At 39.9% G+C, this 23,515-nt stretch overlaps 1 protein-coding gene across 3 annotated transcripts in view; it reads right to left on the bottom strand.

The window, feature by feature from the left end:
* Positions 1-23,383, bottom strand: part of BAG4 (BAG cochaperone 4) — a 28,899-nt gene extending 5,516 nt beyond the window's left edge. For all 3 annotated transcript variants that reach the window (XM_045985174.1, XM_045985165.1, XM_045985155.1), the window contains exons 1-3: positions 22,991-23,383; positions 5,417-5,524; positions 38-292 (exon numbers count right to left, since the gene is read on the bottom strand). In XM_045985174.1, coding sequence (XP_045841130.1) covers positions 38-292; positions 5,417-5,524; positions 22,991-23,260 — 633 coding nt within the window. In that variant the 5' untranslated portion in view covers positions 23,261-23,383. The remainder of the gene's footprint in view (positions 1-37; positions 293-5,416; positions 5,525-22,990) is intronic.
* Positions 23,384-23,515: the final 132 nt, after the last annotated feature.

Genomic DNA, 23,515 nt, shown 5'->3' on the forward strand with positions numbered 1-23,515 from the left:
AATATTAAAAATAAAAACCCAACAGAAAACTGCTCACCTGTGAAGCAGGATATCCTGGAACCTGCCCCCTGAGAGGGGCTGCTTCAGTCTGGCAGTCCTGCTGAGGATACAGCCAACGAGAGACTGGTGCCGGGCTGTTGCCAGGTGAACGGTAAGTGCTTGGAACCTCCGGGGAGTAACTGGTCTGAGTATATCCCGGTGTGTAATAAGCCCCTGAGTATGAGGCAGTATTTGGTGCAGGACCGGGGGGGTATGGTGAGCCATATACTCCATTTGTATAAGAATTCAAACTCTGTTAAAAAGCAAAATTGAAAGGAAAAAAGATGACTGAATAGAAGAACTGAAATGCCCTGACTTAATATGCAATTTTGAAAACTTTGGGAAGGAAAAACATCAGTAACTAATGAAAATGTGAACTCCTGGGACATCTGGGTGGCTCAGCCAGTTGAGTATGGTCAACTCAGGTCATGATCCCAGGGTCCTGGGATGGAGCCCCCATCAGGCTCCTTGCTCAGCAGGGAGTCTGCTTCTCCCTCTCCCTCTCCCTGCCACTCTCCCTGCTATTATGCTTCCCATGAAAAACATGGAAAGTCTCACCAAGTAAATACTCCAAGAGTTCAAAATTATAAGCAGTTGATATCAGCTCGAATTTCTCTAATACTCATTTCTGAAATTGCTAAATCTATGATCATCCATAGGTTGCTTCCTCATGCCATATCTCTACTTAGAGAACTATTCCAATTTTTGTCTTACCAAAATTCCTGACCACAGTTCTTAAGAGGTTGTACTTTACAACTCAGTTCCCCTTCAAATTAAATGAAAAAAGTGTCAAAGGTTCTGACCAATGGCTTTTTGTGTCATGGTTTCTCAATTCAGAATGTTATCTTCAGTTTTCAGGGCACCTGGGTGGCTCAGTTGGCAAAGCCTCTGCCTTCAGCTCAGGTCATGATCCCAGGGTCCTAGGATCAAGCCCCACACCAGGCTCCCTGCTGGGCGGGGAGCCTGCTTCTCTCTCACCCTCTGTCCCTCCCCACGCTTGTGCTCTGTCTCTCCCTTGCTCTCTTTCAAATAAATAAAAATCTTAAAAAAAAAACTTCAGTTCTCTGTTAGAACTTTGCCAGTTCCTCAAATTGTTAAACACAGCAGAGCTACCATATGACCCAGCATCTCTACTCCTACGTCTGTAACGAAGAGAGCTGAAAAAACTTATGTCTGCATAAAAATGAGCACACAAATGTTTATAACAGCATTACTCATAACAGCCAAAAGGTGGGGAAAAAAAAAAACCCTCAAATTTCGATCAACTGATGAATGGATAAAATAAATGTGGTAGATCCACAGAATGGATAGTCTCTGGCCACAGAAAGGAATGAAATATCAATACATTGCCACAATATGGATGAACATTATGCTTCAAGAAAGAAGCCAGTCATAGATTTCAAATATTATATGATTCTATGTGGCATGTCCAGAATAGGCAAATCCGTAGAGATAACAAATATATTAAAGGTTGCCAGGGGCTAGGGGAAAAGAAAAATGGTGTGATAGGTATATAGTTTCTAACTGGGGTGATGAAAATGTTCTGGAATAGACAGTGATGACAGCTGCACAACCTTGTGAATAGACTAAAAACAACTGAACTGTACATCTAAAGGATGAATTTTATGAAATATGGCCAAACCACAAGCACATCACATTAATAACAATGCCTGCTTCTCAATTTCAGTCACAGGAGTGCAGATGACACAAGTAAAATGGAAGTTTGTGTTACACGGTAACATGGTTTTTTTCTTTATTTTGCATTCCACAATCTCCTAGCAATCTTATCCTAAAGTTCAAGTACCCAGAGTCATCATGAAAAATCAACTGTTTTTATGTTTTCTTTAAGCACATAAGTAAAGCTTGCTCTAACTTTAATAAACTCCTCTAGTTCAAAATCAGTCTTAAAGGAATGTATCACCAAATTAATGCAAAAAAAGGGAACATGATTTTTTTTTAAACATTTTATTTATTTATTTGACAGACAGAAGTTACAAGTAGGCAAGAGAGGCAGGCAGGGAGAGAGGAGGAAGCTGAGCAGAGAGCCCGATGTGGGGCTCGATCCTAGGACCCTGGGATCATGACCTGAGCCGAAAGCAGAGGCTTTAACCCACTGAGCCACCCAGGCGCCCCGGGAACATGATTTTTTTAATGAATTAATTATTCAGCCCCATCAAGAAACTTATTTTCATTATTTCAGGCTCCATACCACCAGAAAATTAGAACAGAATTTGAATATAGTATTTGACTACCTGAAAACTATCAGGAGAATTACATAAGTATACTTTATGGTGATCTGAAAATTTAATTCTGCAGAGAACATCAGTTTACAGAGAATTCTGACCTGTATATAAAATTCAAGATCTTTGAAAGCTGCTTTAAATGTAGCTGCTTTAAAATTGTATATACTACAGGGGCACCTGGCTGGCTCAGTCAGTGGAGCATGCAACTATTGATCGTAGGGTTGTGAGTTCAAGCCCCACATTGGGTAAAAAGTTTACTTTTTTATTTTTATTTTTTTAAAGATTTTATTTATTTATTTGACAGACAGAGATCACAAGTAGGCAGAGAGGCAGGCAGAGAAAGAGGGGGAAAGCAGGCTCCCTGCTGAGTAGAGAGCCTGATGTGGGGCTCGATCCCAGGACCCTGAGACCACGACCCAAGCCGAAGGCAGAGGCTTTAACCCACTGAGCCACCCAGGTGCCCCAAAAGTTTACTTTTTAAAAAATTTGAATATACTACAATCATGTTCTTAAAAATTATTTTCAGGGGCGCCTGGCTGGCTCAGTCAGAAGAGTGTGCGGCTCTTGATCTTGGGGTTGTGAGTTGGCGCCCCAAATTGGGTGGAGAGATCACTTAAAAATGAAATCTTTAAATAAAAAAAATAAATAAATAAAATAAAATCTTTAAAAAACAATAAAAAAATAAAAATTATTTGCATATAGAAATACAGTATCTAGACAGAAAAAAATGGAAGGAAATATGCAAATCTGACAATTATTGCCTTACTAAGGTTGCCAGATTATGGGTCACTTTGTAAACATTCCTCACTTCCACAGTGGTATTGTGGAAAAATAATTTGGCTATATTTAATAAGCATACATACAAAAACCCCAAAATTCCATACACCAGGGAAATTCTTGCCTTAAATGTGTACAACAAAAAAGTGAAAAACAATGTTGAGTGAAAAAGCAAGCTGCAGGAGAATGCTAGTATGAAACCACTCATACCAAGTTTAAAAACATGGTAAATAATATTATGTAAATGCACATACAAGGAGTACCAGCATAAAAACACATAGGAGATAATTAATATAAAAGAAGTGTTATATGTGGCTTCAACTGGTTTTTTTTTTGCTTATTTTTAAAAATCTGAAACCACGGGTCCTTTGGTGGCTCAGTCACTTAAGCACCTGCCTTTAGGTCAGGTCATGATCCCAGGGTCCTGGGATCGAGCTCCTCGTCGGGCTCCCGGCTCAGGGGGAAGTCTGCTTCTCCCTCTCCCACTCCCCCTGTTTGTGTTCCCTCTCTCACTGTGTCTCTCTGTCAAATAAATAAATAAAATCTTAAAAAAAAAATCTGAAACAAATGTAGCAAACTGAAAAACTGACAAAGCTAGGTAGTGGATAAAAAGACAAATTTTCTGTACTGTTTCAGTATACTTGTAATATTTAAAATTAAGTATTTGTCGTAAGAGTACAATTTATTTGACACCAAAAGGAACAAAAATAAAAATAGCAAGGAAAACTACATCAAACTAAAAACTTCTGCATAGCAAAGAAAACCACCAACAGAATGAAAAGGCAACCTACTAAATGGAAGAAAATATTTTCAAATCATATATTTGATAAGGAGCTTGTACATAAAATATATGAAGAACTCAAAAAACTCAATAGCAAAAAAAAAGAAACAATCTTATTAGAACATGGGCAGACAACCTGAATAGACACTTTTCCAAAGACATACAGATGGCCAACAGGTACATGAAAGGTGCTCAACAACACTTATCATCAGGGAAATATAAGTCAAACCACATTAAGATATCACCGCATACTTGTAAAGATGGCTCGTATCAAAAAGACAAGAAATAACAAGTGTTGGTGAGAATATGAAGAAAATCCCTTCTGCACTGTTGGTGGTAATGTAAATTGGTACAGCCACTATGGAAAGAAAACAGTTTGGAGGTTCCTCAAAAAATTAAAAACAGAATGATCCAGCAATGCGACTCCTTAAAATATGTCCAAAGAAAACAAAAACGCTAACTTGAAAAGGTATCTATCTGCATCCCCATGTTCACTGCAGCATTATTTACAATAGTCAAGACATGGAAGCAACCTAAGTGCCTATCGATAGATGAATAAATAAAATGTTGTGTATACATAAACAATTCACTATTATTCAGCCATAAAAAAAAGAATTCTTGCAATTTGCAACAACATGGATGGAAATAAGTCAGACAGAGAAAGACAAATATCATACAATCTCACTTACATGTGGAATCTTAAAAAAAAAAAAAATCCTACATTCAGAGAATAGACTAAGGGTTGCTAGAGGCAGGGCTAGGGGTACAAATGGGTGAAGGAGGTCAAAAGGTACAAACTTCTAGCTATAAAAGAAGTAAGTCATGAAGATGTAATATACAGCATAGTAACTATAGTTAATACTGTATTGCATATTTGAAAGTTCCTAACAAGATAAATTGTAAAAGTTCTCATCAGAAGAAAAAAAATCGTAATTATATGTGGTGACAGATATTAAATAGACTTAATTATGATCTCACAATATATACAAATATCAAATCATTACATTATATACCTGAAACTAATGTAATGTTACATGTCAATTATATTTCCAAAAAAAAAAGTCAAACTTAAAAACGTAAGTACATTGTACGCTTATTGCTTCCATATCCTAAGAAATAATCTACTATTCCTCAAGCTACCCTTGCTATAGATATATTTGCCTAGATATTTCCTTACTTCTGAGCCAAAAACATTAAAAGAGAGTCTATTAAATAACAAAACTCCACACACTGCTACTATGAAATCTCCTCAGAGATTCTCACAGATTATCGAAATAATCTTTCACAGATTATTGAAAATAAATCAATACATTAAGAAAAAATTCAGGGGGCACCTAGGTGGCTCAGTAGGTTGAATGCCCAACTCTTGGTTTCAGCTCAGGTCATGATCTCAGGGTCCTGAGATCGAGCCCCAGGTCAGGCTCTGAGCTCAACCCTGAGTCTACTTGAGATTCTTTCTCCCTCTCTCTCCCTTCCCTTCTACTCCTCCCCCTGCTTGTGCTCGCTCTCTCTCTAAAACAAATAAATTAAATCTTAAAAAAAAAAATTCAGGAAGTCTGTCAATTTTAGATCATACCTGGCCTTGCATTTCCGGTCTCACAGGATATGTACTTGGGTATGGAGCCCTAGGTCGTGCAGGAGAATTCCAATAGTTAGAATTGTAGCTAGAATACGGTGGCTGGTCCTAAGGGGGGAAAAAATCACTTTTAATAATTTCTTATATCATAATGAAAAGTTGATAGAGGCAGTTATAATTATTAAAAAAAAAAGGAAGAGACAAAAAGCAATAGAACCCTACTATAAAAACCACTTTATTAAATTCTCATTAACAAATTGACACAGAAATACTATATGGTAAATCACATGCCCTAGAACAAAGCAATTATTGACTATGTATTAAAAGCCTGTTCTTATGCATTATGACACCAAATGATATATAAAATTCTACTATGCCAACATAATTAGCAAAACCAGATACCTGGATTTCTTTGTCTCTCTCCAATCACCAACCCCATCACTACCAATTTAATTCGTGCAACAAGATTATAGTTCTTTGCCACTGTTAAGAGCAATACTTGCCTATCTCAACAACTTGGAAGCTTGAAAATATTACTACTAAACTTTACTTCAAACACATAAATCTTCAATACGCTTTTGCCTGTCACACTAGTTTTGGGTTGTTGTTTTTATTTATTTATTTGAGATAGAGAGTGAGAGCATGAGCCAGGAGACAAAGGGAGAGGGAGAAGCAGGCTCCCCACTGAGCAGGGAGCCCAACACTGGGCTCGATCCCAGGACCCTGGGATCATGACCTGAGCTGAAGGCAGTCAGCTGCTCAACCGACTAAGCCATTCAGGTGCCCCATGTCACATTAGTTTTTTCATATTCCTTTACTTTCTGTTTATGGCTATGTTTCTGCTGGCAGCCTACAACTAACCCAAGTATCAGGAATTGATAAAGAACAATTACCACTCCAAGAAAAAAGTCTAGTATAACACTAATCTCTACAGCTTTGCACTCCAACTGAAGAGTTAATGCAATGATTTGCAAAATAAGCCAATAAACTCCAAGAGACTAGATCAACTCAAAACTATTTTTTAAAGATTTTTTATTTATTTGACACAGAGAGAAAGAGACAGTGAGAGAGGGAATACAAGCAGGGAGAGTGGAAGAGGGAGAAGCAGGCTTCCGGCTGAGCAGGGAGGCGGATGCAGGACTTGATCCCAGGACTCTGGGATCATGACCTGAGCAGAAGGCAGACACTTAATGACTGAGCCACCTAGGCGTCCTTACTCAAAACTTTTTAGAGTCTAGTTTAATATATACATTTGTTATCCTACAAGTTATTTTGCTTTGAACTTTTAGTTTTAGTTTTAAGCTTAAACAAAGCCTTCAAACTGTTTCATAAAGAAATTCATTGGCAGTTGTAATCACTGAAGTTTAATTATCACCATCTTAGCTTAACTGGACTACTTATCAGTTTCATTCTGCTTTGTTTTCAAAGCATGTAATTATTTCATATAATATTATACAAGTTGGGCAAGTAACATCTCCTTTACATAATATAGAAACTAAAGAATAGTAAGATTTTTTTTATAAAGATTTTTATTTATTTATTTGACAGACAGAGATCACAAGTAGGCAGAGAGGCAGGCAGAGAGAGAGAAGGAAGCAGGCTCCCTGCTGAGCAGAGAGCCCGATGTGGGGCTCGATCCCAGGACCCTGGGATCATGACCTGAGCTGAAGGCAGAGGCTTTAACCCACTGAGCCACCCAGGCGCCCCGAGAATAGTAAGATTTTTAAAAATTTTACAGGCGAACTTCAGATCTTCACTAAATTTCTCAAGCAGGTAGATGCCCCCAGTTAATGACCTCCCTTCCTTTCCCTGGTTAAAGGGTAAACATTTGACTAACTGATTTCTCTACCAAGAATCTGAATCTTGAGTAGTCGAAATGAAAAGACAAGAGTTGAAGACATGAAAAATGAAGAGCTGACTCACCCCAGCAGTGGGGAACGAATACCTAAATCTCCTAGAACTACCCTGGTTTCTGTTCTCTGCTGCTGACTGACTCTCCTTGGTACTCCACATTTTCACTACTTCTTCACCCTACTATCCCTCACCCCACCCACGTCCTCACTTCCTTCCTTAACTCAGCTTTCCAACACCTAATCCCTTGCCACTGCTTCCCTCCAATTCACTCACCCTGCACAAACCCAACCCAATTTGGGGCGCCTGGGTGGTTCAGTGGGTTAAAGCCTCTGCCTTCGCCTCAGATCATGATCTCAGGGTCCTGGGATCGAGCCCCACATTGGGCTCTCTGCTCCGCGGGGAGCCTGCTTCCTCCTCTCTCTCTGCCTGCCTCTCTGCCTAGTTGTGATTTCTCTCTGTCAAATAAATAAAATAAAATAAAATTTAAAAACCCAATTTAAACCCAACTGCCCACTGACTTCCCATATGCACTTCCTCTAAATACTGGTGAAGAGAAACACTAGAGCCCTCTGGTTTCTTTCTCAATTAGAGACCACAAATCTCAAGTAGACACAGCACTGCCTAGTAACTCTAATACTTCCTTAGGATGGATGTTCACCTCACTCTCCAGAACAACTATTTTACTCTTACCCCACCCCCAAATCTCCAATATTCTTTTAGTCTACCCCTCATTTTTCAACTGACAACTTTATCACATATTTCACTTAGGGGAAAAAAATAAAAGGAGAGCAATCAGACAGAAAGTCCATCTTCCAACTTACTAAATCAAATGCACCCTATCTGCCATTGTATTCCCAGAAAGCATGAAGTGCCTTTGGCCCTATTAAATAATGACCAATCCCTCCACATAGCTGTGGACAACAGGACCTCTTACCTTCTAAAGAAACTTCTTTCCTGTACTTACAATCTTTTCTCTACTTCTCCTAGACAAGTAGATAATCCCCATTACCACACAAACCTGCCCTTTAGACTCTCCTAAATAAATATTTAAATACTACCATATAAATCAATAAGATTAACAATAACCTACCCAGTAATTGCTGAAGGTGAGTGATAGTTATCTGGGAGTTTTATTATACTAGTCTCCCTACTTTTACATATAATTAAAAGTTTATAATATAAAAAGTTTTTTTTTTAAGTTAAAAAATGGGGTGTTTGGGTGGCTCAGTTGGTTCAGTGTCTGCCTTCAACTCAGGTCATGATCCTATGGTCCTGGGATTGAGTCCCACATCATGCTCCTTGCTCAGCAGGAAGCCTGCTTCTCCTTCTCCCTTTGCCTGCAGCTTCCCCTGCTTGTGCGATCTCACTCTCTCTCAAATAAATAAATAAAATCTTAAAAAGAAAAAGTTAAAAAAAAAAACACTGTGGAACAGGGATTCAAGGTAGACTTCCCTTAAATATGCCTTGTAAATATTTCGCAAAATTAGAGAAAATAATGACATATTTTTAAATCCCTAAAAAGGTAACATAACCACTGCCAAATCCAATGTAATGAAGATATACTCCTTGTTTCTTCTAAGAGTTTCATAGTTTTAGCTCTTCAGTTTATGTCCATGAGCCGTTTTTGAGCTAACTCTTACATATGGTGTGAGAGTTCAACTTTATCGATTGTATACGGCTATCTAGTTGTCATGGTATTGTATTTTGTGCTGTAGACAATTTTGTGCTGTCCCTTTATTATATGGTCTTGGCATCTTTGCCAAAAATCACTTGACCATAGACACATGAGTTTATTTCTGGACTCTCAATTCTATTCTATATAAGACATAGGTTACATATGTCTTTTTCTTGCCCAATTGCCCTAGCAAGAACTTCCAGACAATGTTGACTAGTAGTGGCAAGGGAAGATATCCTGGTCTTTTTCTTGATCTTAGGGAAAAGCATCCGGTCTTACATCATATAAATATGTGGCTGGCTGTGTGTGTTTTATAGATGCCCTTTATCAGACTGGAGAAATTTCCTTGCATTCCTAGAGTGATTTTATCAAGAAAGAGTGTTGGATTTTGTCAAATGCTTTTTCTACATCTACTGAAATAATCGTAGAGGTTTTATTTTTTTACTTATATTGTGTATTACATTGATTTTTAGATGTTAAACCAACTTTACATTCTTGGGATTAATCCCACTTGGTCATGGTATACAATTCTTTTTATATGTTGCTGGATTTAGTTTACTTTTTTTTTTGTTTTTGTTTTGAGGACATGTGCATCCATATTCATGAGAGATATTGGCCCATTTTCTTTTTTTTGTAAGGTCTTTGTCTGGTTTTGGTATCAGGATAATAAATGGCTTCACAGAATGAGTTTAGAACTGTTCTCTATTTCTTAGAAGTACTTGTGGGGCACCTGGATGGCTCAGTAGGTTAAGTGTCTGCCTTCAGCCCAGGTATTGGTGTCAAAGCCCTGAGATCAAGCCCCACACCAGTCTCTCTGCTCAGCGTGGAGTCTGCTTCTCCCTCTCATGCTCCCTCTGTGCTCTCTCTCAAATAAATAAATAAAATCTTTATTTAAAAAAAAAAAAAGGCTACTCTAGGGGCACCTGGGTGGCTCAGTCAGTTAAGCATCTGCCTATAGCTCAGATCATGATCCCAGAGTTCTGGGATCAATCTGGCATCAGTTTCCTGCTCAGCAGGGAGTCTGCTTCTCCCTCTCCTCCCTGCTGATGGTCTCTCACTTTCTATCTCTCTCAAACAAATAAAAATAAAATCTATTTAAAAAAAAAAAAGTGGGGAGGGGGAGGGAACGCCTGGGTGGCTAGCTCAGTTGGTTAAGCATCTGCCTTCGGCCCAGGTCATGATCCCAGGGTCCTAGGATTGAATCCCACATCAGGCTCCTTGACCAGCAGAGAGCCTGCTTCTCCCTCTGCCTGCTCTGCCTGTTCTGCCTGCAGCTCTCTATGCTTCTGGCCTCTGACAAATAAATAAAAATCTTAAAAAAATTTTTTTAAAAAGGGATGCCTGGGTGGCTCAGTCAGTTGGGTGTCTGCCTTCAGCTCAGGTAATGATCCCAGAGTCCTGGGATCAAGCCCCGCATTGGGTTCTGAGCAGAGCGCCTGCCTCTCCTTCTCCCTCCACTGCTCCCCTTCTTTGTACTCTCTGTCGAATGAATAAATAACCCCCCCCCTTTTTCTAAAGAAGTATTTGTGAAGAATTGGTGTATCAGTTCTTTAAATGTTTGGTAGAATTCAGTAGCCCACCTGGGCTCAGACTTTCTTTGTGGGTAGTTTTTGTTTTGTTTTGTTTATTACCAATTCAATTTCTTTATTTGTTATAGGTCTATTCAGATCTCCTATTTCTTTCTTGAGTTAGTTTTGGTATTTTGTATCTTTCTCAGAAATCTGTCCAACTTCTCCTAAGTTATCTAATTTATTAGCATATAATCATCCACAGTATTCCATTATGATCTTATTTCTGTAAGATCCATAGTAATGTTCCTTCTTTCATTTCTGATTCTAAAATCGCTCCCTCTTTTCTCCAGGGTCCATCTAGCTAAAGAGTCTTCAATTGTGTTGATCTTTTCAAAGAACCAGCCTTTCCTTGCATTGATTTCCTCTACTGTTTTTCTATTCTCTCCTACATTAATTTCTACCCTTCCAGATGCCAGCTAGGTGCCCACCACTCTTATTTTTACTATTTCCTCCCTTCTGCTTGCTTGAGGTTTCCTTTGCTCTTTTTTCAGTGTCAAGATGGAAGCTTAGGGGCGCCTGGGTGGCTCAGTGGGTTAAGCCTCTGCCTTCAGCTCAGATCATGATCTCAGGGTCCTGGGATCAAGCCCCACATCAGGATCTCTGCTCAGCAGGGGGCCTGCATCCTCCCACCCACCCCACCCCCGCCCCATCTGCCTCTCTTCCTACTTGTGATCTCCAACTGTCAAATAAATAAATAAAAATCTTAAAAAAAAAAAAAAAAAGATGGAAGCTTAGGCTATGGATTTGAAATCATTATTCTTTTTTTTTTTTTTTAAGATTTTATTTCTTTATTGGGGTGGGGGAGCAGAGGGAGAAGGACTAGCAGACTCCACACTGAGCCCACATGACTGGGGCTCAATCTCACCACTCTGAGATCATAAGTCAAAACTAAAAGTCAGGCACTTAACCAATTGAGCTACCCGGGGGCCCTGAAATCATTATTCTTTCTTCATATAGGCATTTATAGCTATAAGTTTCCTTCCAAGAAGTACTAGCTACATCTTAAGAGTTTGGCATACTGTATCTTCATTTTCCTTTATCTCAAAGTATTTTTTAGTCTCCCTTTTGATTTCTTTTTTTAAAAAAAAAAGATTTTATTTATTTATTTGACAGAGATCACAAGTAGGCAGAGAGACAGGCAGAGAGGAGGAAACAGGCTCCCTGCTGAGCAGAGAGCCTGATGCAGAACTGGATCCCAGGACGCTGGGATCATGACCCGAGTCGAAAGCAGAGGCTTTAACCCACTGAGCCACCCAGGCACCCCTTGATTTCTTCTTTGACCTGCTGGTTATTTAGGAGTGTTTTATTAAAGGGACACCTGACTGGCTCAGTTGGCAGAGCGTGCAACTCTTGATCTCGGGGTTCTAAGTTTGAGCCCCATGTTGCATCTAGAGATTACTTAAAAATAAAATCTTTATAAAATATTAAAGAGAGTTTTATTTAATTCCACATAGATGTGAGTTTCCCAAGGTCTTTCCTGCTATTAAAATCCAATGTCTTTACATTATGGTTGGAGAACATACTTTGTATCATTTCTGCCTTTGTATATTAATATTTGTTTTATAGCTAGCATATGGTTTATCTTGAGACTGTTCCATGGGTACTTGAGAAGAAATGTAGAGTCTATTGTTGGGTGGAGTGTTCTGTAGATGTCTGTTAGGTCTAATTGGTTCACAGGGTTATTCACATATTTTCTTTCCTTGTTGATCTTATACCTAGTTGTTCTATCCACTATTGAAAATGAAGTATTGAGGTCTTTATTATTATTGAATTGTCAATTTTCTCCTTTTATTTCTTTAAGTTTTTCCTTAATTTATGTTGGTATTTTGTTATTAGGTAGATATTTTTATAGTTATTACATCTTCCTAATAGATCACCCTTTTTATCATGTGCCACTTTATCCCAAGTAACACCTTTTGTTTTAAAGTTTACTTGTTGGATACTGTATAGCCACTACAGTTTTCTTCTAGTTACTGTTTGCATATTTCTTTTTCCTCTTTTTACTTTTAAACCATTTGTATCTTTAAATCTGAAGTGTATCTCCCACAGACAGCTGAGAAAGAAAAACCTACTGCTCCTATGATCTTCCTTTACTCCCCTGCTATTACCACATTCACAACACTTCTGATACCAGATGTGAGATTTTTTTCCCCACACCAAGCAATTCTGCAACAGCAGCTGGCTGTCCTACAATTAAACTATCTACCTGTAAATAGCATCAGATCCCACAAGTTAGTGGCTCAGTCCCATGAGAGTGCTCCCCACCACTTCAGACGCCAACTGCAAGGAACAGTTCCCGTGGTCTCCAGGTTACCCACAATTTACGTCTCACTAGGCTACAAAGCGTAGGGTTCCATGCCTCTTTCCCCTTGATTATTTGCTAGTACATCTCACACAGCTCAGGGAAATATTTATGATTACCAGTTTATTAAAGGATATGATAAAAGATACAGATGAACAGCCAGATGAAAGAGATACATAGAGCAGGCAAGGTCTGGGAGAACCCCAAGTGCAGAAGCTTCTGTCCCCATTGAGTCAAGGTACACCACCCTTCCAGAACGTGGATATGTTCACCAAACTGGAAGCTCTCTGAACCCCACTGTGTTTGGATTTTTATGGAAAATCCTTCTCTGGAAAATGAGGACCAAGACTGAAAACTCCAAACATCTAATCATGGGCTGGCCTTTCTGGTGACCAGCCCTATCCAGGAGCCATCCAAGAAAATACCCAGAGATACCTCATTAGAACAAAAAATAGTTGTATCACCCAGGAAATTCCAATGGGTTTAGGAGCCCCGTGTCAGGAACTGGGGTCACAGACCAAATATTAGAACAAAAATACTCCTAGTGCTCTTTTCATTTAGAATTTACAAGGGTTTCAGGAGCTCTGTGCCAGGAACCCAGGACAGAGACCAATACGAATATTTTTTCTATTATCTCACAACAGCATATAGTTGGATCTTTTTTGTTTTCTTTATCTCTTATCTGTTTTTGTTCCTCTATTCTTCTTTTACCGCTTTCTTTTGCCTTAAGTGGACATTTTCTACTGTAACATTTTAATTACTTTAATGAGTGTATGGTGTGTGTGTATTTCTTTCCTTCACCACACCTAGCTGTTAAAGCTCCACACCCTGGGATAAAAATTGTTCCACAAACTGATCCAACCAAAATTTGGGAAGAGACAGGTCTCAAAGGCAGTGTTTAAGAATTGTTCTAGCCCCTGGGGCGCCTGGGTGGCTCAGTGGGTTGAGCCGCTGCCTTCGGCTCAGGTCATGATCTCAGAGTCCTGGGATCGAGTTCCACACCAGGCTCTCTGCTCAGCAGCGAGCCTGCTTCCCTCTCTCTCTCTCTGCCTGCCTCTCTGTCTACTTGTGATCTCTGTCAAATAAATAAATAAAATCTTTGGAAAAAAAAATTGTTCTAGCCCCAAAGGGTTTCTCTCAGCCATCTCTTTCCCTGGTTCTCTCTAGCAAACTAGGTGGTCTACAGTTTAGACCAGATGTCTAATGAATCTACTAATCTCCTCCCAGTTGCCTTTCACAACAATCGCCACAGCTTGAGAACATCCTTAGGCTTCAACTTCTCCACACCAAACTCTGTTGCAAATAAAGTCAGCTCCTTTGGGAAAAGATCAGGACCTACATGTTTTACCACCTGCTTCTGCCTCCAGATAAAATGTCTGAGCCACCCTCTGCAGCTGGGTTGGGGACAATAGTAAGCGTCTCTAAGATACAGCCTACTCTAAGAGCTGAGCACCTGTGAAGGAAAGGGCAGTAGCCTCAGGGCTTCTCAGCTTGCCTTATAAGCCAGAGTAAGGATGATCAGAACTCTAGTATTCTCCACAGTGCCCTGCCCAAAGTAAAGCATTCCCAAGTAGGTACCGGGCAGAGGAGGGAACCAGCATTACTTAACCACTCTTGCCTGGAATTTGATCTCATCAACAATAGCTGGGGGCAAGATGAGAAATGTTGATGTGCTGCCTCTCCCAGGATGATAACTCTCTGACTGGGAGCTGGGAGAAGAGGGAGCCCTGTTTTCTTGGCTACACCAGTCGGGAATGGAGTTTGTCTCACTGCTCTGAGAGAGGGGAGAAATGGAGCAGGTCTTGGCACAGATTCTTACTGTTCTCACTGAGTTTGAGTAACTTTATAGAATAAATGTTTATTAATTTGCTATATACCCTAAAACCATTTACAGAGACTTTAACTGGTTGTTTTTTAAAAATAATTTTCACCAGTTTCACTGGGGACTGGGTCCACAGAGCTCCTTATGCTGTCATGCCAGACCTAGAACCTGGCATTATTTTGACCTTGTTATATATATTATTGTAGGATTGTGCAAGTATTTGTAATTATCCTAACACTGTTAGTAACCAAGATATCCCATACAAGAGAAAAGTAATAAATACAATCAAAGAAGTAAAAATAATCTGTAATGTTAAATTTGAATTAATATAAATATGAACTCATTTGTTTTTCTATCTGAAAACAAACAAACAAACAAAAACCTATTTCAGGGAACCTGGCTGGCTCAGTCAGCAGAGCATGCAACTTCTTTTTTTTTTTTTTTTTTTAAGATTTTATTTATTTATTTATTTGACAGAGAGAGACACAGCGAGAGAGGGAACACAAGCAGGGGGTGGGGGAAAGGGAGAAGCAGGCTTCCTGCAGAGCAGGGAGCCCAATGTGGGGCTTGATCCCAGGGCCCTGGGATCATGACCTGAGCCGAAGGCAGACGCCTAACAACTGAGCCACCCAAGTGCCCCGAGCATGCAACTCTTGATCTCGGGGTTGTAAGCTCAAGCCCCAAACTGAGTAGAAATTACTTAAAAATAAAATCTTAAGAAAATGTTTTTAATTAAAAAAAAACAACCTATTTTATTAACTGTCCATTGAAAGGTCTAGAAGCAGTGGTAACACAACCTCAATCAGTATATCTAGCACTCAAATTTAACTTCTCTATGACTTATGAAACTACTGTCTCTCAACTCTAAACACAGCACTTCATAACTGGTTCTGTCATGCAGGATTGGCAGTCCAAACATTTCTCCATTGAGGCTTGCTTACTCTTGTTCTGCCAATAGGAGGCACTAGGTTAGAGGAGGAGAAAAGGGACTTCCAGACTCCTTCCAGTTTGCTTATTTGCTGTTTCTGTCATTGTCAGCCTAACAACACCCTTCAACCTGGGGGTGGCAGTTAGTGGCAATCACCAGATTCTTCTGGTTTTCTGGAATTCCCTCAGAGAGACCAGTGCCAGCTAGGAAGCACCTTCTCCTCGGTCCAAGCTCCACCAGGCCATTCTCCCAAGTTTGCAGGGTTTTGTTTTGTTTTTTTTTAAAGATTTTATTTATTTATTTGACAGAGAGAGATCACAAGTAGACAGAGAGGCAGGCAGAGAGAGAGAGAGAGGGAAGCAGGCTCCCTGCTGAGCAGAGAGCCCGATGCGGGACTCGATCCCAGAACCCTGAGATCATGACCTGAGCCGAAGGCAGCGGCTTAACCCACTGAGCCACCCAGGCGCCCCCAAGTTTGCAGGTTTTAATAGCCCAACCTCTTCTCTTTACTTCCCAGCCCTAGGAACTATAGATGTTTCCTAGTTATCATCTTCTGTGGTACTTCCACTTTCTCTTTTTGCCTTTTGAGATCTCCAGTGTTCATTTCACTAATATCCTAAAACAAATTCTCTCTTTATTTTTTAAAGGATTTATTTATTTATTTTGGCGGGGTGCGGGGTGGGGAGCAGGCTCCCCATTGAGCACAGAGCTTGATGTGCAGTTCTATACCAGGACCCTGAGATCATGGCCTGAGCTGAAATCAGGAGTCAGATGCTTAACTGACTGAACCTCCCAGGTACTCCCAAATCTCTCTTTTAAAAGAACTAGAATAGGCTCAGTTTTCATGTCTGGATCCTGATATATGCTTCTAAATATAATCTTCCATTTAAAAAATAAAAAGGTTTTCTTAAAGGAATGGGTGATTATATGTCTGGGACAGAATATACACAAAATAAGCCTGGCACATCTTGTACCAGAAATCAAGGAAGCTGTCAAAAATCAATGGGTTATGTCAAAAGGACTCAGAAACCAAGAAGAAGGAACGCCCATTCACATTATATGAAATCATTTAAGCAATAAAAATGTCTGTTACTGATTGAAACTCATTCAAAATACAGAATACAATTTATATGTGTATACATACATATATATACATTATGCAAATGTGTACTTTTCTGTAATTTTAATAGGGTTTAGAAATGAATGAAAATGATATCTTCCATCTTATCCTAGGAATCTTTTTTTAAAAAGATGGGTCATTATCTATACCTTCATTATGGTAGTGGTTAATGACTATATGCATTTGTCAAAACTCAGAGAACTATGCCTTTAAAAAGATACAATTTACAGAATGTAAATATATCATAATTTTTAAAAATGAAAAACAGATTGTTGTCTACAGCCATACCACCCTGAACACGGCAGACCTCGTCTGATCTCAGACTTAGGTAAGCAGGGCTGGGGACTGCTTAGTACTTGGGTGGGAGAATGTCTTCAATGAAGTGGCAGTAATTATTAATTTTATTAAGTCTTAATAAAAAGATTGTTTTCGCTTCTTTTTTTCCTCTCCTTTGGACAAAATGGAACAAATCTAAAAATATCCCCAGTACAATGAAAGTCTGCAGCTCAAGGCTCTCCTAACATGAATGACATAATTCTATGAAACAGCATTTGGTTTCACAGGAAGCTAGCTGAAGTCGACTCTGTTTTATAAACCAAGTTGCCAATGTTATCATGTGCTGAACTCTTTCCAAACTTTTTATTTGTTGTCTGAAACTAGACAAAGGTGCTAAAAGCTGATGTAAAGCAGACAAAGATGAGAAAAGGTTTCCACAAGAAGCAGTAATTAATGTGAATTTAAGTTCTTGTTGCACTGGAAATTTGATCAAAATTATGCAAGAAGATAACAAATTCATTTACTTCCTTTTTGAGAATACCTAAATCTCAAATGAAGGCTGGAGTCAACTTCTCTCATATATACCTTAGAACTAGTTTTGTAGAAGTGCATACATGATTAAATTTACAAAGTAACTCACAAACATACCTCCAAAAAATAACCCTAACCCAAATAAATCTAACAGCAGAGGAATCTGACTAGTGCTGCTACTAAATTCCATTTACAAATCTGTTTACCTTGTTCATAAGAATTAGACAAAAATTATTAGAAAAATACATTAAAAATTATTTTTAGCTATACATGCCCAAATCACTACGAAAGCACTTTATGTCCTAGGTTGACCATCAGCCCAAGTTTTTTGTTTTGTTTTGTTTTGTTTTTTTAAAGGTCTTATTTATTTGACAGAGAGAGAGATCACAAGTAGGCAGAGAGGCAGGCAGAGAGGGGAAGGGGGAAGCAGGCTCCCTGCTGAGCAGAGAAACCGATTCAGGATCTATCCCAGGATCCTGAGATAATGACCTGAGCTGAAAACAGAGGCTTAACCCACTGAGTCACCCAAGTCCCCCCAGCCCAAGTTTTTATTTTCGGTCTCATTTGGGTCTTTCCCATGCTTCTCTACAATTTCCTACTTCCCCCAGCACCAGTTTCAAACATTTATCATATCAAGTTCCCAGTTTACGCTATTCCACTTCCTCTCCTCTCAGATGACCTAGCCTCCTACTTTGCCAAGGACACCAAGAGTTATAAACTCCTTCAATGTCCCTCCCCTCCACCTCCAAAATGATTCCCCCTGCTTGAACTTGGAAAAAGGTTTGCCAGCTCTTCCTCACTTCGTCCCTCTCTCCACAAGCAACATTCCATCATTTTGTTCCCATCTTTCTTCTTACTCTCTTCTGCTTACAAACATATTCAAATCATCTAATCCAAAAAATTCTTCCCCCAATCCTGGTTCACAGTCAAGTAACCAATTTCTCATTTACTAACTTCTGGAAGTATGGTTTATACTGGTTGTCTTGGCACCCAAACCTCCCACTATTTTAAACTCCCAAAACGAAAATCAACAAGACCCTTTCAACTGCCAAATCCAACAGCGTCTTTTCAGTTCTCATATCACTTACATTCAAAATAACTGTGTACTTGGTTCGTTTGTATTGCATGACTTTCCTGATTTCCCTATTATCTTTCCAAGTATTCTCTCTTACTGTCTCCTTCTGAATCCTCTTTCTTTGTCACCTCTGATAGACTCTCAAAGATCTCCTGTGGGAACATTACCCGGTTTGGTAATTCACATACACTTATATTTGATGACTCTCAAATTACTATCTCCATCCCCCATCACCCACCTGACCCCATATCTCTTGTTTTGTTCCTGTAGACGACAACTCCCAGATACCACAGACTAAAATTTGGCATCAACAAACAAAAACAAAAAGAGAAAAATCACAAACTTCTCTCTAATCAATCACATACATTCCATCCAGAGCTTGGCACATAGTGACCACGGTGAGTAACTGCCTTCTAACAGAAATAAAATAAAGGCAGTATATAAACCCTTACCAAGTATTTCTATCTTTTTAAGTTCCTCTATTAACCAATCACTAGTTCTTCTGGTACAAAACTAAACTATATCTTCCCATAAAAACCTGTTCCTCTTCCTTTTTATTATTACGAAACATTTATTCCTAGGAAATACTAAAACCTCAGAATCACCTCATGTTTCTCTGGCTTCCCTCACTTCCAACTGATATATACCTTTAAAAATGTCTTTCAAATCTAAGCAGCTTGTTTTGAAATGCATTCAGAAAGTAAGATAGATAGGGGCGTATGGCTGGTTCAGTTGGAAGAGCATGTGACTTCTTGATCTTGGAGTTGTGAATTTCAGCCCCACGATGGATATACAGATTAATGCAAAAAAAAGAAATTAACTTAAAGATAGATGTAAAAAAAAAATAAGATAGATGTTATGAAGCAAATATAATAAATGCTAATTACACAATTTAGGTGGTAGCTATACAGGTATTCACTGTGTAGTTCTTTCAACTGTTCTATATGCTTGAAAATTTTTATAGTAAAATGTAGATATTCATATATTGTTCAAATACTTAGCTTTACCTCTCTTCTGAACTATTCTGAGAGCATAACTGAGCTCTCTTTTTCCCCCAGTCCTTCCCACTGTAATCATCCAAGATGGCCCCCAATGATCCCTGACAGCTATTATTTGCACCTTTGTGGTAACATGTAGATCACTTAGGGATCTTGTTAAACATACACTGTTAAATCTTGTTAAAATATACATTCTGATTTTGGAGGGCAGGGGCAGGGCCTGATATACATGATTTCCAACAAGCTCCTAAGTGATGCAGATGCTGCTAATTCAGGGATCAAACTACCGTGCTGTAAGTACAGCTAACAGGGTAAGAAAAGAAAGAAAGCAGGGAGAGTTAGATTTCCATTTTCTTCCCCTGCCATGTTTAAATATGTTAACATAGAGCTAAGGCTTCATAGTGTTTCAGAGCCATTTCACCTTAGTCTATTCGGTTCTACAGAGCAGTGTTTCTCAAACATGAACATGCTATGAATCACCTGGGATCTTACTAAACTGAAGCATTAAGTCTGAGCAGGAGAGATTCTGCATTTCAAACAACTTCCAGGGCACAATGAAGTTTCTGGCCCAAGGACCACACTTTTTGATTAGTAAGGTTCTAAAAACCTACTATGCTTTTTTTTTTTTTTTAGTTTGACACATCTGATTATATAAAAATGTCAAATCTATTGTATGTCAAAACCATATGAAGCTAAAAGACAACGAATTTGGAAAACACATTTGCAACATGCATACCTTTTGTATTAATTTTCTATTGCTGCATAAGAAATTGTCATCCTATACTTTTCAAGTTTCAGAAACACTAACCTGAAAGATAAAATCTTGAAATGGTTTACAAATGCTAGTAACACATTCCAGCTTTATCTCCAATCACTCCTACTCCAGCACCACCAACCACCCACGCATTATGCACACCTATACTCTAACCATATCTTACAACACCCTACACCAGTCTAAAATCTTAACTTCTCTAATCTTGTCCAGAAAACACACTCTTGTTTTAAGAATACTGCAAGTCCAACAGAAGTCATCAGTTTATCATTCCTTTCCTCTTTCCCTCCCATTGATCTTTGGTATGGTTTGCCTACTTATAGGCCAAGCATTTTGTCACTCTAATCTACCATGGAATAAAAGTTCCATAGCCTAGTTATTCCAAATTTACACACACAAATATAACCCTTCTTCACAATTAATCTCTCAATACATGTTGTTTCTCATATAATTGTTTAAAAGATATGACCATCATAGCATAAAACCCACCCCTTTTTTTTTTAGATTTTATTTTTATTTATTCATTTGAAAGAGACAAGAGTGTGAGCAGGGGGAGGAGCAGAGGGAGAGGGACATGCAGACTCCACACTGAGAGCAGAGTCTGATATGGGGCTCGATCTCAGGATCCTGAGATCAGAACCTGAGCTGAAATCAAGAGTCAGACACCTAACTGACTGAGCAAGCCAGGTGCCCCAAAACCACCCCTTTAAAGTGTAAAATTCAATGGATTTTAGTATATTCAAAGTTATGCAATCATCATCACTATCTGATTCCAGAATATTCTCATCACCCCAAAAACAAACCCCATACACTTTACCATCATCTCAAAGTCCCCAGTACTCCAACCCCTGGCAACCACTATTATGGACATTTCACATAAATGGACTCATACAGTATGGGACCTTTCTTTGTTCATGTAGCATGATGTTTTCAAGGTTCATCCATTTTGTAGAATGTTTCAATACTTCATTTCCTTCCTACAGCTAAATAATTTCATTGCATCAATGTACCGTATTTTATCTATTCATCAATTGATGGCCATTTGGGTTATTTCCACTTTTTGGCTACTCTGAACAATGTTGCCATGAACATGCTTGTTGTTCATAAAAACATGCAAGTTTTTATGTAGACATGTTTCATTTCTCTTGGGTACATATCCAAAAAGCAAACTTGCTGAGTAATATACTAACTCAACACAGAGCCAGTATATTACATGTAGTTAGAGATTAATTATGAAGGGTTATATTTGTGTGTGTGTGTGTGTGTGTGTGTGTGTGTAATGTTCTAAGAAACTGCCAAACTATCTTCCAAAGCACTGAACCATTTTACATCCCCACCAGCAATGTATTTGGGTATCTCCCTACTACATTTTCAACCCATGAGGATATTAAAATTGCTGAACAGAAAGAGAGGTGTGCCCCCCCACCTCGATTGTATAATAATTCACTACTCAGAATATTGACTTAACAAAAGAGAAGTACAGTTCTGGAAGGAAGACAAGGAATAAAAGGTTATAAGTCCAAGTGTACAGGTTTCCCCTGCTCTCTGAAAGCAAAACATTCCTCTATGAAATCTTGTGTAAGCCAAAATGGCATAAAAGGAAAAAAGCAATTACCATTAATTTTCATGAAAAATGTTTTAGCATTCCCAGGCCTCCAAAATAATCCTCCTTGGACTTTTCTGCTACCTTGGGACATATCTTGCCAACGGATGCACAAAATAAATAGAGATAAAGCGCGGAGGCTCACAGACACAGTTCAAAGCACTGTGATGCTGAGATGCTGAGTGTAGTACCCAGGGAAGGAGCGTGGCGGCGCCACTCTCACTGCCCAGTTGCGTACCGCCTCTACAACTGCTTGCTGCAAAGCAAACGCTGAAGCTATTTTCGCTTTTCACCTTTTTACTAAAAGAAAAACTCCTCTTCAGCTTTCAGTTAGCCAAGACAGACACGAATGTAGGTCTTTCCTAAAAAACGAAGTGGCAATGAAGGTGGACCTTCAAAAAGCCAGAGATACCTCTGCTGACCAAGTGAGTTACCCTCTCAGAGCCAACTATTAAATCATAAAACAGGGAGGCTGTAATGACAATTACGTTGCGGCCGCAACGTAATTTAACAATCCAAGTAAAGGTGAGCATTGGTGATTCAATCCTGAGCAGAGTATTAGGGGCAAAGGGCTAAATGCCCGATCCCTCCTCTTCCTTCTCGGTTGCTTCCCGTAGGGAGGGGTTGCTGAGTGACAGCGGGGGCTGCAGCCACCTCCCTTCTCGGGGAGAGCCGGCCATATGAGCCACGCAGGATAAATTGTTAGAGCTCAAAAAGCTTGGCCGGGTCACTCCAGCCCAACCTCAACACAAGGCGAGAGATTCCGCAGCTTGCTACTTAGCTTAGCAAGTCAGAGCAGGACCCTTCATCCTTTTTTAATGGTAATAGATCCATTTATTAGGGTCGAAGCAGAAAAGGAGACGCAAAGAGAACACAAGCATATCCCCTCCAGCCACAAATCCAGTCCGTCTCTCCAACCGCGCATAAGGAAAACAAATATGAAACCCGATCCATTACGAACTCTGGAGGTTTATCAATTCCCATGGCCCTCACCCTCCAAAGACTCCCCTTATCAGAACCCCTCGGGATAGATGGCGCAAAGCTTACCTGGTGGTTTCCTCCAGCTCGACCCGTTTCTGACCAGGCGCCCGCAGAGGCATAGTAGCCATCGCCTCCTGCGCCTTCTCCCGGCCAGGTGGTCTCAGCAGGGCCGCCCCCGCGCACCCGCCAGGAAATGGGAGGCTGAGGAGGCTCGGGGCGAGGAGGATACAAGGGCGGAGGTGGGTGCATGGGCACATCTCCACCTCCCGGCCCGTAGAAGCGGCCATACGAAGGACCGTCACTGGGGCCGTAGCCCGACCGCCTCAAGGCCGACATGGGCTCTACTGCCCCGTAGCGCTTCCCGCCCCCCACGGCTAGCCCACAGCGCAGGCGCCAGCCGAGGAAAGGAACTGGACAGCAGGGAAAGGGGTCGGCCAACAACAGCCAATCCCAAGCCCGGTCCCGCCCCTTCGGCAGCCGCGTCTAAGAGTTGAAGGACGGAGTTCCATGACTCGGAGGTCTGGGAAGCAAGAAGACGCGCGGCAGCACCGTGTTTCTTAAAAGGGAGAATACGTTTTCCTTACCATCTAG

Source organism: Meles meles, chromosome 2 (genome assembly GCF_922984935.1).
Source record: "Meles meles chromosome 2, mMelMel3.1 paternal haplotype, whole genome shotgun sequence".
NCBI classification, from domain to species: domain Eukaryota; kingdom Metazoa; phylum Chordata; class Mammalia; order Carnivora; family Mustelidae; genus Meles; species Meles meles.